Source organism: Pan troglodytes, chromosome 8 (assembly GCF_028858775.2).
Source record: "Pan troglodytes isolate AG18354 chromosome 8, NHGRI_mPanTro3-v2.0_pri, whole genome shotgun sequence".
NCBI lineage: Eukaryota > Metazoa > Chordata > Mammalia > Primates > Hominidae > Pan > Pan troglodytes.
The window spans coordinates 83,882,498-83,898,546 of NC_072406.2; the positions used below are offsets into that span (position 1 = coordinate 83,882,498).

General features: G+C 53.6%; 1 protein-coding gene across 2 annotated transcripts in view; it reads left to right on the forward strand.

Annotated features, from left to right (window-relative positions):
• The window catches only part of CDH23 (cadherin related 23), a 419,047-nt gene that overhangs the window by 268,543 nt on the left and 134,455 nt on the right, over positions 1–16,049 (forward strand). For both annotated transcript variants that reach the window (XM_054659691.2, XM_054659692.2), the window contains exons 14-16: positions 9,793–9,857; positions 12,140–12,377; positions 14,073–14,178. In XM_054659691.2, coding sequence (XP_054515666.2) covers positions 9,793–9,857; positions 12,140–12,377; positions 14,073–14,178 — 409 coding nt within the window. The remainder of the gene's footprint in view (positions 1–9,792; positions 9,858–12,139; positions 12,378–14,072; positions 14,179–16,049) is intronic.

Genomic DNA, 16,049 nt, shown 5'->3' on the forward strand with positions numbered 1-16,049 from the left:
CACATCCAGCTGGACTTCCCTGACCACCCTGGTCCAAGCCCCCACTGCCTCCCACTACCCCTGTGTGACTGCCTTAACTGCCTCATCTCGGAGCCTCTGTTCCCGCCCTGGAGTTGTAGTCAGAGTTTGCTTTTACAAATGCAAGTGCTTTGCAAACGTAGATCGGAGTGTATCCACTGAGGTCGCAGGGAAGAGAAGGAGCAGCAACCCGGAGATCTGGGGAAGAATGACTTAGCAGAGGGACTTGTGGGTGCAAAGGGTGTGAGGCTGCAGCCGCTTGGCCTGTTAGGAGCCTAGTGACTGTCTGAGAGGCAGGAGCAGAGGGCAGTGTGTGGGTGAGGTGAGGAGGCTGCTTGAGGATGGACGCTAGCACAAGGACAGCCAGGAGCAGGCACTGCGGAGAAGGCATATGCAGCATGCTGGCCAACCCCAGTGTCTTACCCAACGTCCCACGTGCACGTAGGGCAGAACCCAGGTCCCACCCTGGAGCTCAGTGGGATTTCCATGACTTTGCACCTGGCCACAAATCCCTTTGGAGGCTTTTTGTGCCTGGTCTTGCACTGCACCCCCCAGGGAGAAGCACATTTCTCACCCTCAAGGAGCAGAGAGTCCAACAGGATAGCAAAGATGGGTTAACACAAGTTCCACCTGCAACTGGTTGTTGGAAAGACTGATTGAGAGATATTCTGAGGCTTCCTCTGCAGTCAATGCCGTGATCCATTAGGAATGTCTACCATTGGCACTGGTGATGGAGTGCTGGCTGTCCAGCCCAAGTCCACAATGGAACAAAAGGGAGGGAAGGTCCCCTTCCCTTTCTCTGCAGGCCTCACCACTAGTCAGGTCCCCATCCTGTCCTCACTGCCCTCCTGCTTGGTCCTTCCACCCAACTAGTGCTTTGAGCCTCCAGCCCAGCCCCCCTTCCCAGTAGCACCCTCTTGTTCTAAGGCCTCCCACATGCTCAGAAGGCCCAGAGCAGGCACGAGAGCCTTTTCCTGTGATCACAGCCCCCCAACATCTCCCCTCCACCCCACCGCTCACTCCCTGGTACCATTGCCAACCCAGGACATGTACTCTCTTATCCGTCACACAAAGTGCAATGGGAGCCATTTTCCTGCGAGCACCCATCATTTCCTTTTCTCCCAGGTGCATGGCCACCCCCAGGAATGCCCATAAAGGCACTCAGAGAGCAGCTTCCCACCACACTTCCCCTTTGCCCCTCTAACACCCACCATGCTCCCATCCATCCAGCCCTGGCTTCCTTCTCAGATTAAATCACTTCCTTCTGAGATGAGAGGGGAAAACCAAGGCTCCAAGCATTTTCCTAGAAGTATGGGGCAGACTGGATGGTATTTGCTGGCCATTGGCTTCTACCTCACACGCCAGAGAGAAGCTGGAACCCTTGTCCACAGCACTATGGGAGGGGAGGAAAAAGGGCCTCGGGGGCCCCAGCAGGCATGTGGAGGTCACCCTGGCCTCTGGGCTACCGGGTTCCTGCAGCAGAGTCCTCCTGCCTCCTGCCAGCCACTCCAGCCCCCCAGAGCTTACAAGAGTGCAGTTAATCTCACACAGTTTAAGGACTTATACAGAGGGGCTCAGTGAATGATGAATGAGGAAAGCATTACCAGCGAAGCACCGGGGCTCCACAGAGCTGTTTAAAAATGCATTCTCCCATGTAAATTTCTGCTCCATCAATCCTTATGACATGTCAAACATTGCTATTGTTTCCTGAACAAATTGTACCGCGTGCCCTTCTCTGCAGATTTGTGCATGAGAGCAGAACTCCTCACCGGCACCGGCCGCCTGCCTCTGTTGCTGGGACCCAGGGCTGCTGCGGAGGCAGCTGGGCCTGCCTTGCTTCAGAGCAGAAGCCCCGTGTGGGGCATTCCTGTGAGTGTGCGTGCGTGACGGGAGTGTGGGCGCTGGTGAGGAGTGATTGAGTGCGTGCCTGCCAGCCTGTGGTCTGCAGGGACAGACACCCAGGTGTCTAGGGAGGGGGTGTGGAGGAGACCACAGGGGCTGAGACTGGGCTGGGGACAAGTAGGGGTGCTGCTTGAGGCAGAGAAAGAGAGAGAGAGAGAGTGTGTGTGTGTGTGTGTGTGTATGTGTGCGTGTGTGTGTGAGGGGTGGAGGTGTGGGAGACCTCTGAGTAGAGTCTACCTGAGCCAGACAGGGAGAGAAAAGGAAAGTTTCTAGGAGAGTGTACAGGGGGTACAGGATGCAGAAAGTTGTTCGCAGCTGCCTGAGATGCAGAGAGAGGAAGAGAAAGGGGTTGTGTGTGGTGCGTGCATGTGTTTAAAGAAGTAGGAAGTATGGAGACACAGGAAGAGAGATGACACGAAGACACACAAGGCAGGCAACCTGTAAGGTGGGGGACCGTGTTCCAGGGCAAATCAATGGAAAAGGGTGAGAGATGATGACTGTTAATTGCAAAGGAAGCCTGGGTAAGAAGGGGTTCTCAGGAAGGGGACAAAGAGACAGGAGGGCCTGAGCACTGTTGGAATAGCGGGCCCCCAGAGAGTGGGCATAAGATGTTGCGCTGAGCACCAGAGGGCCGGGAGCTGGGCTGGACATAGAGTTTTGAATGCACAAGATGAAGGGGGACTACATGAGAGGGTGCCATGGGAAAAGCCCCAGGTGGGTCAGGAAGGGCACCTGCAGCCAGCCAGACTGCCCCATCCTTCCAAGGTGGCCTCAGGTTGGGCCACGCAGCTCCCTCCAATCCAGGCCCTAAGCCACCTGCACAGACCAAGACCAAGCCTGGGATGGGGTGGAGTCCTTCTTTAAGGGTCTGTGGGAAGCACCTGCTTGGGTATCTGAGGGTCTAGGCTCAGGGGCTGCATCCTGGGAAACCACAGCCAGAGACCCCTGCCACCACAGCCAGAGACCCCTGCCACCTTTGCTGGTAGGCATAGCTAGAGCTGCTGGCAGCCCGCTCTTTCCAAGCAGAACGTAGGGAGCAGAAGCCACCATGGCAAGAAGGGCAAACTGCCTGTGGAGGCCCATTGGTCTTCCACAGGGCGAGGAGGATGACCCTAGTAGGAGCACCCTGGATCCCATGGCCGAGCTCTCAAGCTCAGACTCAGACTTCTCAGGCTCAGACTTCGCTCCCCCAGCCCCACCAAAGGGAGGAGCAAGGGAGGGGAGGTCTTAAGAGTGCACGCCTTGGAGTTAACCATGGTGATTCATGTTCTAGCGCTGTGACTGTTTCACCCTGGCCAAGTCGATTGATCTCTCTTGAGTCTCTGTCCCCTCCTTCATCTATAAAGTGGGGATACTATGGTGCTGGTCCTATAGGGCTGTTGGGAAGACTGAATGAAATAAAGTGCAGGAAATGCTTGGTAAATTTGGTGGCACATACTTAAGTGCTCAAAACGAAATGTCAGAGGGGCACCCTCTTGCCCCTTCCCCTCGCTACAGCCAGGAGAAAGACTGGCATTGCTGACTCAGGCCTCACCAGTCCAAGCATGTAGCCATTCCCCCACCATAGGCTCCTCCAATCACCTTGTATTAACCTTGGAATTTTTCACCCCCGTATGTATTTATTTTTTTCCTTTTTGTCAGCAGAAGAAAATTACACTTCTGCCGGCATTGTCCATCACAGAAATAAGCACTTGCAGATGCAATTATAAAGGCCCAAATGACAGAATTAGTTTTGCTGGTAATGCCAGCATTGGGGAGAATCAGAAGAAACGCCTTATAAATCAGGCACTAGGGAGCAGCCAGTCTCGGCTGCACCCTCTCCCCCACAGGCTGACTGTAGGGCAAGGGCTGACTGCAAGGACGGTGCTGAGCACTGAGCGGCCATTGATCTTCACTGGTCTTCCCCTGATGGTTCTGCTGAGGGAGGCTGATGGGGAGGCAGAGACTTCCTGAGGCCTTCTCCAGGCCTTGGTGCCAGCAGGTGCCCACCTCTCTCCAGGAGCTACCTGGACTTCTCGGTGCCCAGCCGATGACTGTCCCATAGACTGACATACACCTGCCCAAAGACAGCTTCTCCAGAATGAATCTTTCTAAGCCAGCAGGCTCAGTGACCTTCAAGCCCACTTTCAGCCTTGTTTTCCTCGTAGTTCTTACCACTGCCTGGAATTACATTACTTAGTTATTTCTCCCCTTGGTGATCTGTCTCCCCATTCTGACTTTTTTTTTTTTTTTTGTAAGATGGAGTCGCACTCTGTCACTAGGCTGAAGTGCAGTGGCGCCATCTCTGCTCACTGCAACCTCCACTTCCCGGGTTCAAGCGATTCTCCAGCCTCAGCCTCCTGAGTAGCTGGGATTACAGGCATGTGCCACTATGTCTGGCTAATTTTTGTATTTTTAGTAGAGACTGGGTTTCACCATGTTGGCCAGAATGGCCTTGATCTCTTGATCTCAGGTGATCTGCCTGCCTTGGCCTCCCAAAGTGCTGGGATTACAGGCATGAGCCACCGTGCCTGGCCTCGCCATTCTGATTTTAAGTGGCAGTCCAGGTTGTCGTGCTTAGGATGTGACTTCACTGTTGGGCACAGCAGCCAGCACATTGGAAAAGCTCAAAAAATATTACTAGGCCGGGCAAGGTGGCTCACGCCTGTAATCCCAGCTACTTGGGAGGCTGAGGCAGGAGAATTGCTTGAACCCCGGAGGCGGAGGTTGCAGTGAGCCAAGATCGTGCCATTGCACTCCAGCCTGGGTGACAGAGCGAGACTCCATCTCAAAAAAAAAATTTACTAAATATGTGACCGAACAAGTGTCTGGTCACTGTTTTCATGAAGATGCCTTCAGAGGTGTGCCGGGCATCTTCAGCTGCTCCTGCACATCCTCTGTGCCTGTCTCCTTCTGGGCAGGGCAGGGGCAATAGGGAGCCTCAGCAGGGGCCAGGGTGTTGGAGGTGCTGTATAAACCCCGCCTCGCCCCATGCAATCCGGCAACCCCTCTGTCGCTGCTTGCTGCCCACCATGGTGTCTGATGTTGGGGTATCAGCCCCACAGAAGGAAGGTTATGCTGGCCCTCCGTGGCTGGCAATGGAAATCACACATTCTACTAAATTGGGCAGAGATGTTGAGCCCTGTATGGGGGTACTACATAGGATGCAAAAATGAGTTAGACAAACTTCTCTCCTTCACAGGGAGGAAAGTGGGGCACACACAGACAGTTTTCAGGAATGGCAGATTCTGCCACGTGTTCCAAGAGAGGGAAGACGAGGGGCTCCTGGGTCAAGACCAGTGAATGGTTAGGGACTCTAGGAGAGGGGCATTTGGGATGGGCCTGGGGGGTGCATCAGAGTTTGGAAGGCAGTTACAGAAGGAAAGGATAGAGGAACCAGCAATGAGAGAACAGTCTGGGGTGTACCAGGGAAGAGGTAGATACAAGAACACTAAGCCCAACCAGACTGTGGACACTAGGGTATGGGTCTGAAATTAATTCAGCAGATCATAGGGAGCCATTGAAGGATTTTGAGCAGAGAAGGACAATAATTTTAGCTACCGGCTTTGACTTCTTGCCCCTGGGCCTCTTATGAGAGCCTTCGCAAGTAGTAAAATGCACTAGTGTGTACCTCTGAGTGCCAGCCTAGAGCCAGTGGGGAGCCATTAGATGGCAACAGAGACACAGAAACACCAGAGGGAGGAGCCTGGAGCACAGTTGAGGTGCTCACCTGGAGCCCTGATTTGGCATCTTTTTTTTTTTTTTTTTTTTTTTTGACAGGGTCTCACTGTCACACAGGCTGGAGTGCAGTGGTGCAATCTCGGTTCACTGCAACCTCCGCTTCCCAGGTTCAAGCAATTCTCCTGCCTCAGCCTCCTGAGTAGCTGGGACTACAGGCAACTGCCACCATGCCTGGCTAATTTTTCTATTTTTAATAGAGATGGGGTTTCACCATGTTGACCAGACTGGTCTTGAACTCCTGACCTCAAGTGACCCATCCGCCTCGGCCTCCCAAACCAAAGTGCTGGGATTACAGGTGTGAGCCACCATGCCTGGCCTTTGGTTTGGCATTTTTTAGGTACAATATGAAAATGGCCAGCTGGGCCATCCCCTTCCCCAATCCCTGTCACCATCTGGCTGGCCTGTGAGACCCTGGAAGTTACCCTGCAGGGAGACAGAGATGCTCATTCCTAGAACATTGCAGGGAAGGGGGTGTTTGCAGCAGGAAGAGGAAATTTTGTTCTCTATACATAGGCCCTTGGCACTCCTCGAACCCTCCTTCCTAAAATGGGCCCCAAGGGTCACTGTCTGTCTGCCACTCTATTTGTCTGTTGGACTTTCAGTTGGTCAACCACAAACAAGTCTTGCTTGGGAGGAGGTTGTTTAAAAGGTGCCATGACAAGCAGATTGGGGCTGGGATAGACTCAGTCGCTGCCCTGCCTGGATAGGGCAGGATGGCAGGTGGGCGGTGGAGCAGCCACAGTGGGTCCTCTCTGGAGTCGGGTCAGCCAGCATCTGGGGGGCTGCTCTGGGAATACGAAGACCAGCTCCACTCACCAGCTGTGAGATCTTGAGCAAGTCACTTAACACCACTGCACCTCTGTTTCCTCACTTGCAAAAGTGGGTGGGAGGTAATAACAGTACTTACCTGTGGAGATCTGGTCAAAATTAAATTCATACATTGATATGTGTCATGAGAACGTGGGTGCAGTTGTAGTTATAGGTGACAGAGATAGACTTACCTTTCTTGAGCTGCCTTTATGTCCAGGCCCTATACTAGGCCCTGGGCACATGTGGACCCCATGACCCCACGCTGCCCTCTGGGAGCCACATCCTGGTTGGGGGAGACGCGCGTTAACCTTAGCTTCAGTGCCTCAGTGTGATCAGGGCTGGGAATACTGAGTGTGCGCAGGGAGGAGCCCTAACTTTGCCTTGGGGGTCAGGGAGGGCAGAAGGGTGTGAGCTAGGCAGGAGAGGGAGGGGCGCCGTCCAAGCGGAGGGGGCAGAGCCAGGTCCTGGGAGCTACACGTGGTCCAGTCTGGGTCAGAGATGAGGCTAGACATTCAGGGCCGACAATGTGTGTAGGAGGGGAAGGGTTTTCCTTCAAGCACAGATCTACCACCTCCTCCCAGGCCCAGGGCCCCTGACAGGCCCTGCTGCAGCCTGGCACTGGCCCCGCACCCATCAAGGCCCAAGGTCAGTGCTGCTGCCCTCACCCTGGCAGAGGCAAGGAGCAGCTTTTCATCTAGTTCGGCTTCCTACACTTGAAAAATGAAGCTCTCCCTCTCCTCCTCACCCAGGCATACATATTTCACATGGTCATTAGGCGGTGGCACTGAAGGACTCACAAATCTTCCCTGATCAGCATCCGCAGCCTGGGCGGGCAGTGAGAGGCCCTGGGGACAAGGGTCACTGTGGGAGCCATGGCTGTGCCCAGTCCAACGTGGGCAGGGGAGGCCAAGCCTTGCAGGGGTTGGGGGTGTGAAGCCAGCTTCTGCTCTAAGACAGTCCAGTCCTGTCTCCTGGCACTCATCACCTAATTTCCCTGGGCCTCAGCTGCTCCAGGCCCCAGGGTGAAGGGGATGGGATGCAGGCACCTCACATATCCTTCCCGTCCTGACAGTCCAGAGCAATTTTGTGGGGCACCCAGATCTGAAGGGCTCATCCCCAGGGCTCAGATGTGACCTTCTCCAGGGGCAGCACACCCCCCATGACCCAGGCCCCTCCCTTCCTGCACACCCCACTTTCTGCTTCTCAGCTGCTCTCCTCCACCTCCTAGCCTGCTGTCTCTCCTCTACTTCCCTTTTCCTTTTCTTTCTGTCATTTGCTTCACTTCTGTCCTCTTTCTTCTGAGTCCTGCCTTCTTTGTCTTCACCGCTGTCTCTCTGCCCCTTCCCTATTTTCTCTGCACCACCCCCTTCTTATTCATTTTTCAGGCATTTATGAAGCATCTACTGCATGCCAGGCACCATGTGTGCTGTGCAGTGAGCCCCACAGGTGCCTGCCCTGCCCTCGTCCTTCCCCAAACCCTTTTCCTTTGACAAAGGCAAATGATGGGGGCCAAGGAGGTATGGTTGGGTCACACAGTTACCTGGAACTGAGGCCTCCACACCACAGTGACCCCTCGCCAAGGGGTTCAATGACATGGCAGTCAGATCTTCCCAAGACCAAGCTGCAGTTATAACAGTCCAACAAGACCATGCATTGATGACCTTGATTGTCAGTGGAACCTGGGGGTGGGAAGGGCTCTGGGATTCCTCCTGCTCCCCTTCTCCTCCGTCCCTGTAAAGTGAGGATGAATCTGGGGTTACTTTGGGCAGTGTGGTCTCCTCTCGCCTGGAATAACCAGGCTCCCTTCCTTCTGAGAACAAGCGCCCCTCTTGGCTCAGAGGCAATCACTGATGGAAGGCAAGGGCATGGCTAGATGGCACAGGATTCAAACCCAGCACAGTTCTTTCTCTAGCTGTGAAGACTTGAGTGAACGATGTACTGTCTCGATGCTTCAGTTTCCCCATCTGTAAATTGGAGGTGGTGTTAATAATAGTACCTACCTCACAGGGCTGTTGTGAGGGTGAAGGGGTTGTAGGTAGAAGGCATGCAGGAGCCAGCAGTCGCTGCTGCCGTTGTGAGGAATGGCACAGGCAGTGGGAGAGGCCCCGTCCAGGAGCCAGTCCTGGGTTGGAGGGTGGTGACATGGCTCAGTGCCTTCCTTTCACTTGTTCAGCATGCACCCCCTGAGAACCTGATATGAGCTCTGAGCCTGGCTGGGGTGGTGGTGGGGACAGAGGTCTGCACAGTCTATAGGAGCATAAGCCGTGGGGATATTGAAAGGAAATCCAACACAAGAGGCAGCCCTATACAAGCTGGCAGCCCAGAGCCCCCAGAAATGACATCTTTCTGTATAGCCAAGTTTTCTGGATAACTAAGATCTTAATCCTTTGGGTATAAACTTTTTTTCATTTCATTCATTTGGGATAGAAATATATTTTTCACTTATCTGCCTTCCTGAACTGAATGTACTAAACACAAATTAGCTTTTCCTTGAAAATTCAGGCTTATCATTAAGAACATAGAATTTACTAGATTTAATAGACTCCAGGAACTTTAAAAGGAACCTCAAAAATATTGAGCGCAAAGGGATCAAAATATATTTTTAGCCGTGAGGGCTTTATCCACGTATAATCTTATAGAGATACCTTAAATATAAAACAGATGCAAGTGGACCCCAAAGTCAGTCTGAGGCCTTTCCCTATGGGCATCTGGTGGCAGGCAGCAGTTTGCCCAGCTCTGGGGCAGTGGTCTGGGAAGAGAGCAGAGGTCACATCTAGACCTCTGCATGGATTATTTACTGTCTCGAAGTACTGCATGGATTATGTACAACCCCTTCACCCTCACAACAGCCCTGTGAGGTAGGTACTATTATTAGCACCACCTCCAATTTACAGATGGGGAAACTGAGGCATCGAGACAGTACATAATCCTTGCATGGATTATGTGTTTCATAATTAACTGTTGAGTGAATGAATGATGTCATTTAGCCTGCACTGTGGATTAGAACCATGCCAGGGACAATATGGAAGCCAATATTCCAAGCCACAAAAGCCAAACCCCCATTAAAACTTTAGGTCAGGGGAGATGGAGGAGGGCCTCCCTGGGATGGCCACAGAGAAGGAACACCTGGTGGGGGTGGAGAGGCCAGTTTCTGTCCCACTCTGCTTCTGACCTGCTCCTAACCCAGACTGGCAGCAGGCTTTCACCAGGCCTCACTGGGGTCTGGGCCTCAGAAAATTCACCCTGGGCCAAAGGAGACGTGCGAGAGGAACATGGGTTTCCTGTGGACCTGAAGCCTCAGCTGGGCCTGGCAGTAATGACTTCTTCTTCTCGCTGTTGCAGGCAACTGACAATGATGCAGGCACCTTTGGGGAAGTCAACTACTTCTTCAGTGATGACCCTGACAGGTGAGACTCTGCCCACAGCCCCTCAGGCCCCTCCGCAGTGGTCCTTGGCCCTCCCCAGACTCATGAGATCTGGGAACTTTTCAGTGCCCAGGGAGGGAGGTGCTGGGTCCTGTGGCTAGAGCACTGGACTGGAAGTTGGAACCCATGGGCACTGTGGCTGGTTTGACCCTGATTGTGGCACAGCCTTGGTCAAGTCTCCTCAACTCTCTGGGGCACAGCTTATCTGACCCTCAAAAGATAGCCTTTAGCTTTGGGAATGGATCCATTGTGTCTCTGAGAGGCTTTGAAGTACTAGCGACAGCACACCACCACCACCGCCAGCCGCGGTTACTACATGTCAGGCTCGTGATGGCCAAGGGCTTCACAGGCATTGTCTCATGTCATCCTCTCAGTGAAATGACAGAAGAACTCAGTGCTAGGCACTTTTATCATCCCCATTTTACAGATGAGGAAAGTGCAACTCTGAGAGGCTAAGTCACTTGTCCGAAGTCACACAGCTATAAGTGCCGTGGTCAGGCTTCTGCATGTGACCTTCACCACTAGGCTACACAGCCTGCCCCAAGAGGGCTCTCAACATGCAGCAACTTGTAGGCGGGTTACTCACCTCCCTGCCTAACACATGCCAGCCTTGCCCCATCACCCTTCATGGTAAATTGGTCCGGGCTTGATTTTGGGCCATCTCTTTCCCTTGTCTTCAGTTAATCCAAGCCAAAGGCAGCCCTCTAACTTTTTTTTTTTTTTTTTTTGAAACAGAGTCTCACTTTGTTGCCCAGGCTGTAGTGCAATGGTGCAATCTCAGCTCAAGCTGCAACCTCCACCTCCTAGGTTCAAGCAATTCTCCTGCCTCAGCCTCCTGAGTAGCTGGGATTACAGGCACCCACCAGCACGCCTGGCTAATTTTTGTATTTTTAGTAGAGATGGGGTTTCACCATGTTGGCCAGGCTGGTCTCAAACTCCTGACCTCAGGTGCTCCACCCACCTCAGCCTCCCAAGTGCTGGGATTACAGGCGTGAGCCACCGCGCCCGGCCCCCTCTCACTTTTAACATGCTCGAAGACCACGTGTCTGATGCACTGGGAAGCCCGGTGGAATGAGTGAGGCGGTGGGTGTCAGCTTGAATGACTGGCCCCAGCTATCCGTGGGAAGGATCAAGAAAAGATGGGGAAGGAGCTGGATGCCATGGCTCATGCCTGTAATCTCAGCACTTTGGGAGGCTGAGGAGGGTGGATCACCTGAGGTCAGGAGTTCAAGACCAGCCTGGCCAACATGGTGAAACTCCATCTCTACTAAAAATACAAAAATTAGCCGGGCGTGGTGGCAGGCGCCTGTAGTCCCAGCTACTTGGGAGGCCGAGGCAGGAGACTGGTTTGAACCTGGAAGGCGGAGGTTGCAATGAGCTGAGACTGTGCCACTGCACTCCAGCCTGGGTGACACAGTGAAACCCTATCTCAAAAAAGAAGAGACAGGGAGATTGTTAGGGGCACCTGTCCATTCTCTGTCACTCAATGATGGGGGTCTGAAATGGGAGGAAGGCACCAGCATGGCTGAATGCACAGGGAGCCCTTTCCCCAGGGAACCCGTGTTCACGTGGCCTTATCCTGGTCATCTTGGATGGTCTCACCTCTTCCCATCTTCTGGGCCTGAGACTTTCCTCACTCCAAGCCAGAACCTTCCAGGCTTGGTGGCTGGCAGCTGTGGTCAGAGCACACAGATGTCAACTGACAGCTCAGATGAGGCTCCTGAGGGGACATTTAGATGAGGTAGTTGGAGGCATTGTCTTGCCGGACCTTTCTGCTACCTGGGAGATGTCTACCAGCCTCCCACTCAAGGCTCATTTCCTCAAAGTCAAGGGGCAGCTCCCAAAAGAGGACCAACCACCCTGCCCTTCACCAGCTGCTTTCTGCCCATTCCTAGCTTTCTGGTGCAAAACGATCTGGGATGGCACACGTTTTTACCCTCACAGTTCTCCAGCATCTAAATATCTGCAGTAGGTAGGAACTCCTGTTCATAGCAGGAGGGTTGTTCTGCCTGGGTTTCCTCTTTGCTTAAATCAGGCAACTCCTCCTGCCCACCTCGTGTGATCCTGATCCCCGCCACCCACTCACCCACCCCCTTTAGAAATAGCAGCTCTCCTCAGGGCAAGTGAAAGGGAAGGCAGATTTCAGACTTCATTTATTTCTGTTTGTCACTCTGGACAAGGACAGGCTGGGAAATGCCGGCCCCATCAACAAGCCTGTTTTAAACCACGGTGTTCCTTCTCTCCATCCTCTCGGCCTGGCACAGGTTCTCGCTGGACAAGGACACGGGACTCATCATGCTGATTGCCAGGCTGGACTATGAGCTCATCCAGCGCTTCACCCTGACGATCATTGCCCGGGACGGGGGCGGCGAGGAGACCACAGGCCGGGTCAGGATCAATGTGTTGGATGTCAACGACAACATGCCCACCTTCCAGAAGGATGCCTACGTGGGTGCTCTGCGGGAGAATGAGCCTTCTGTCACACAGCTGGTGCGGCTCCGGGTAAGGTGCCAGGGAGCCCTGCACTCCTGCCATTTATCTTAGCCTTCCCCCTGTACTTGCTTGCTTGCTTCTTTTTTGTTTTTTGTTTTTATGAGACAGGGTCTCACTCTTTCACCCAGGCTGGAGTGCAGTGGTACAATCAGAGTTCATTGCGGCCCCAAACTCCTGGGCTCAAGCAATCCTCCTGTGTCTGCCTCCTTAGCAGCTGGGACTACAGGCTTGAGCCACCGTGCCTAGCCTGTGCTTTCTTCTTGACCAACCCCCTAGGGAACCCACTGCAAGAGGGGCTGACCTTCTATCCGCAAAGAATACTGCACAGATTTGAGAGTCAAATTCTTGGTCTGTGTTGGGCCTTCTCTGAGCAACACCTCATATCCTTGGTACCAAGTGGGGCTTTATACACAGTGTCTGTCTCAGCTTAAATATTAGGTCAGAATTTAGCAAAAGATCCCACCCCCCGACCCATCCACTGCCATCTCCCTCAGCAAGGGCATTGAGTGGGGAGCAGTTCCCTGTGTCAGGACCCCCTCCAAGCCCTTTAACGACTGACTAGAATCAGGAAGTGCTGCAGCTGGAAGGAGCCACAGAGACCATGGAGTGCAACCCCATTTTACAGAAGGGGAACCCAGAGGGGAGGAAGCTTGCCCACGAAGACATAGTCGGGTAGCAGAGCCAGGTCTAGTCCCGGAATGCTATTCTCCAAGTGCTTCCTGCAGCAAGTCCCCCACTAGGCTTCAGTGACCTTTAACCAGAGACTTTTAAATGTCCCCCCTTCCCCATGCTGCCTACCCCAAGGGATGGGACCCAGAGCCTCCATTTGGAACTTGTTTCTGAAGCAGGTAGGGATGAAGGCAAGGCTGGAAGGGTGAGCACAGGGGATACCAAGAAGAACAGACCATGTGCCCGCCCAGCCTGGCCACGGCCCCCCCTACAACCCTGTCCTGCCCTGCCCTCCCTGCTCAGCTCCAGGTGTACCCCGAGTGGTGGGGACCACTGGAGGCTCTAGAGTGAGGGACAACCTGGAAAGAAGCTTATTAATTCAGCTCCCAGAGAAGACAGTCAAGGGGTAGAGGGATCCCTGGCCCCACTCCAGGTGCCTTCTTTCCTCCTTGCTTTCATGCAACATGCATGGATTAGACACCCACTGTGGCCAAATACTGTGTTGGCCTGTAGGTATGCAGCAGCAATCAAGAAACAAGGTTCCTGCTCACATGAAGCTGACGGTCTAAGTGAGGGAGGCAGAAATTAGATAAGAAATTACCACTGGGTGTAAGGGGACCAATGGGGTATGCAACCCTAGGGCCCTAACCGGCTCCGGGAGTTAGGGAGGGCATCTGCAAGTGGGGGTGTTCCAGCTGGGGTTGGGGGTGGGAGGTAATTGTGTCTCAGCCTCTGGGAAGGCCTGGCCTCTGCATTATTCCTGGGCCTCCCACCTGCCCTCTAGATTCCCCAGGCTGCTTCCACACCCAGCACATGGAGGGGAGCAGGGCGTCTGCTGGGAGCCAGAGTGCAGCCTCCAATTGAAGCACAAGGGGTGCCTCCTGGCGTCCTGGGCCAGGACAAGACCCAGGGCTGGATCACCCAAAAAAGGAGCTGTGAACAGGGCCAGTCTTCCCCTCCCTCCCAGCTGCCCACCCTCTTCTGGCCCCCAGCCTCCTGCAGGCTCACGGCCCTTGTCTGCCCTCTTCCTTCCAGGCAACAGATGAAGACTCCCCTCCCAACAACCAGATCACCTACAGCATTGTCAGTGCATCTGCCTTTGGCAGCTACTTCGACATCAGCCTGTACGAGGGCTATGGAGGTAGGTGTGGGGCAGAACTCGGGGCCCAGCCAGGAGGAGGGCTGGGGGGCTCTCTGCACTCACACCTCCCTTGTGGGGGTGGGGTGGGCACTCCTTGTCTCCCTGACACTCTGGGCTACTCAGGAAGCTGCCCCGAGCACCTGGGGGTGGAGCAGGATGTGGCCTGAGTCACCCTTCCATAGGGTCAACATCTGTGTCCCTCATCAGCAGGATCTCTGTCTGGTTCTTAGGCCATGGCCAGCCCTGCAATCGAGCCAGAAGTGTGATGTTAACAGAATCTCTGGGGTTCTCTGTTTCTTACCAAGGCTGCAGACAGGTCCGTGGGATGGAAGCTCATTAGCCAAGACTCCCTACTTTTTGGGCGGCCCTGTGGGGCCAGGCACTCTGCACCATGCCCTGCTGCCTGCTGTGGGTCCCCATCCCTAGAGCCCTGGTAGGAAATAGCAGCAACCTCAAGCTCCAAGATCCCAAGAGAGACTATTTTGTTTTTCAGATGAAGCAGCTAAGGCCCAGAGACAGGGAGCAACTTGCCTGAGCTCACCCTGCAAAGCTGCTGAGCTTGGCACCAAGTCCCCGTGTGGTCTGGCCCTTGGTTGCCTTGCGAGCCTCAGCTCTCAGCAGCCCTTGCCCCACCAGAGTCCAGCCTCTTTGAACACTTTGACACTGTCTCCCCTTACTGGTGTTCACCCCCATGTCTTTGCAGAGTTTGTTCCTTCTGCCAGGAAAGCCCTTCCTCCTTGCCCCTTGGTCCTGCCTCCCTTTGGCTGTCCAGTGTGTAGCCCCTGGCTAGCTTTAAGGGCTCATTTAACACCTCCTCCTTTGGGAAGCTTCTCTGATTCCTGGAGCCTGGGTTAGGTGCCCCCAGGGTAGAAGGGATCGATGTGCGTTGAATGACTCTGGGTCCAGTGGTCATTCCTCCCACTACCCCACAGTTAGTTCAGTTCAGAGAAATGCCACTGTAGAAATTGCAGTTCTGACCAGCGCGGTGGCTCACGTCTGTAATCCCAGCACTTTGGGAGGCCGAGACCGGCGGATCAATTGAGGTCAGGAGTTTGAGACCAGCCTGGCCAACATGGTGAAACCCTGTCTCTACTAAAAATACAAAAATTGGCCAGGCGTGGTGGTGTGCACCTGTAATCCCAGATACTCGGGAGGCTGAGGCAGGAGAATCACTTGAACCTGGGAGGCGGAGGTTGCAGGGAGCCCAGGTTGCACCACTGCACTCCAGCCTGGTGACAGAGTGAGACTCCGTCTCAAAAAAAAAAAACAAAAAACAAAAAACAAAGAAATTGCATTCTCTATGAAATCTACATCCCTCTGTCTGTCTTTCTTTTTTTTTTTTTTCTTTTTCTTTTTTTTTTTTTTTTGAGACAGAGTTTTACTCTGTCACCCAGGCTGGAGTGCCGTGGCTCGATCTCGGCTCATTGCAACCTCCACCTTGTGGGTTCATACAATTCTCCAGCCTCAGCCTCCCGAGTAGCTGGGATTACAGTCGTGCCACCACGCCCAGCTAATTTTTGTATTTTTAGTTGAGATGGGGTTTTGCTAATGTTGGCCAGGCTGGTCTTGAACTCCTGACCTCAAGCCATCCTCCCGCCTCAGCCTCCCAAAGTGCTGGGATTACAGGTGTGAGCCACTGTGCCTGACCCATCCCTCTTTCAAAAACTTAAAAGCTCCATGCTTCTGCCTGCCCCATACCTCACCCTCCTCTCAACTAGAAGAATCCCCCTTAGATTTTATATTACTAAAGCAATAATCTTGTTTCCCTTTTCCAAATAGAAAGTTGTAATTTAATATTGTTGTAATGCCTTCTAAGACCTCCCGTGCCCCCCACTCCCAAGCCAATATGCCTTCCCTCCCCAGCTGAGAAT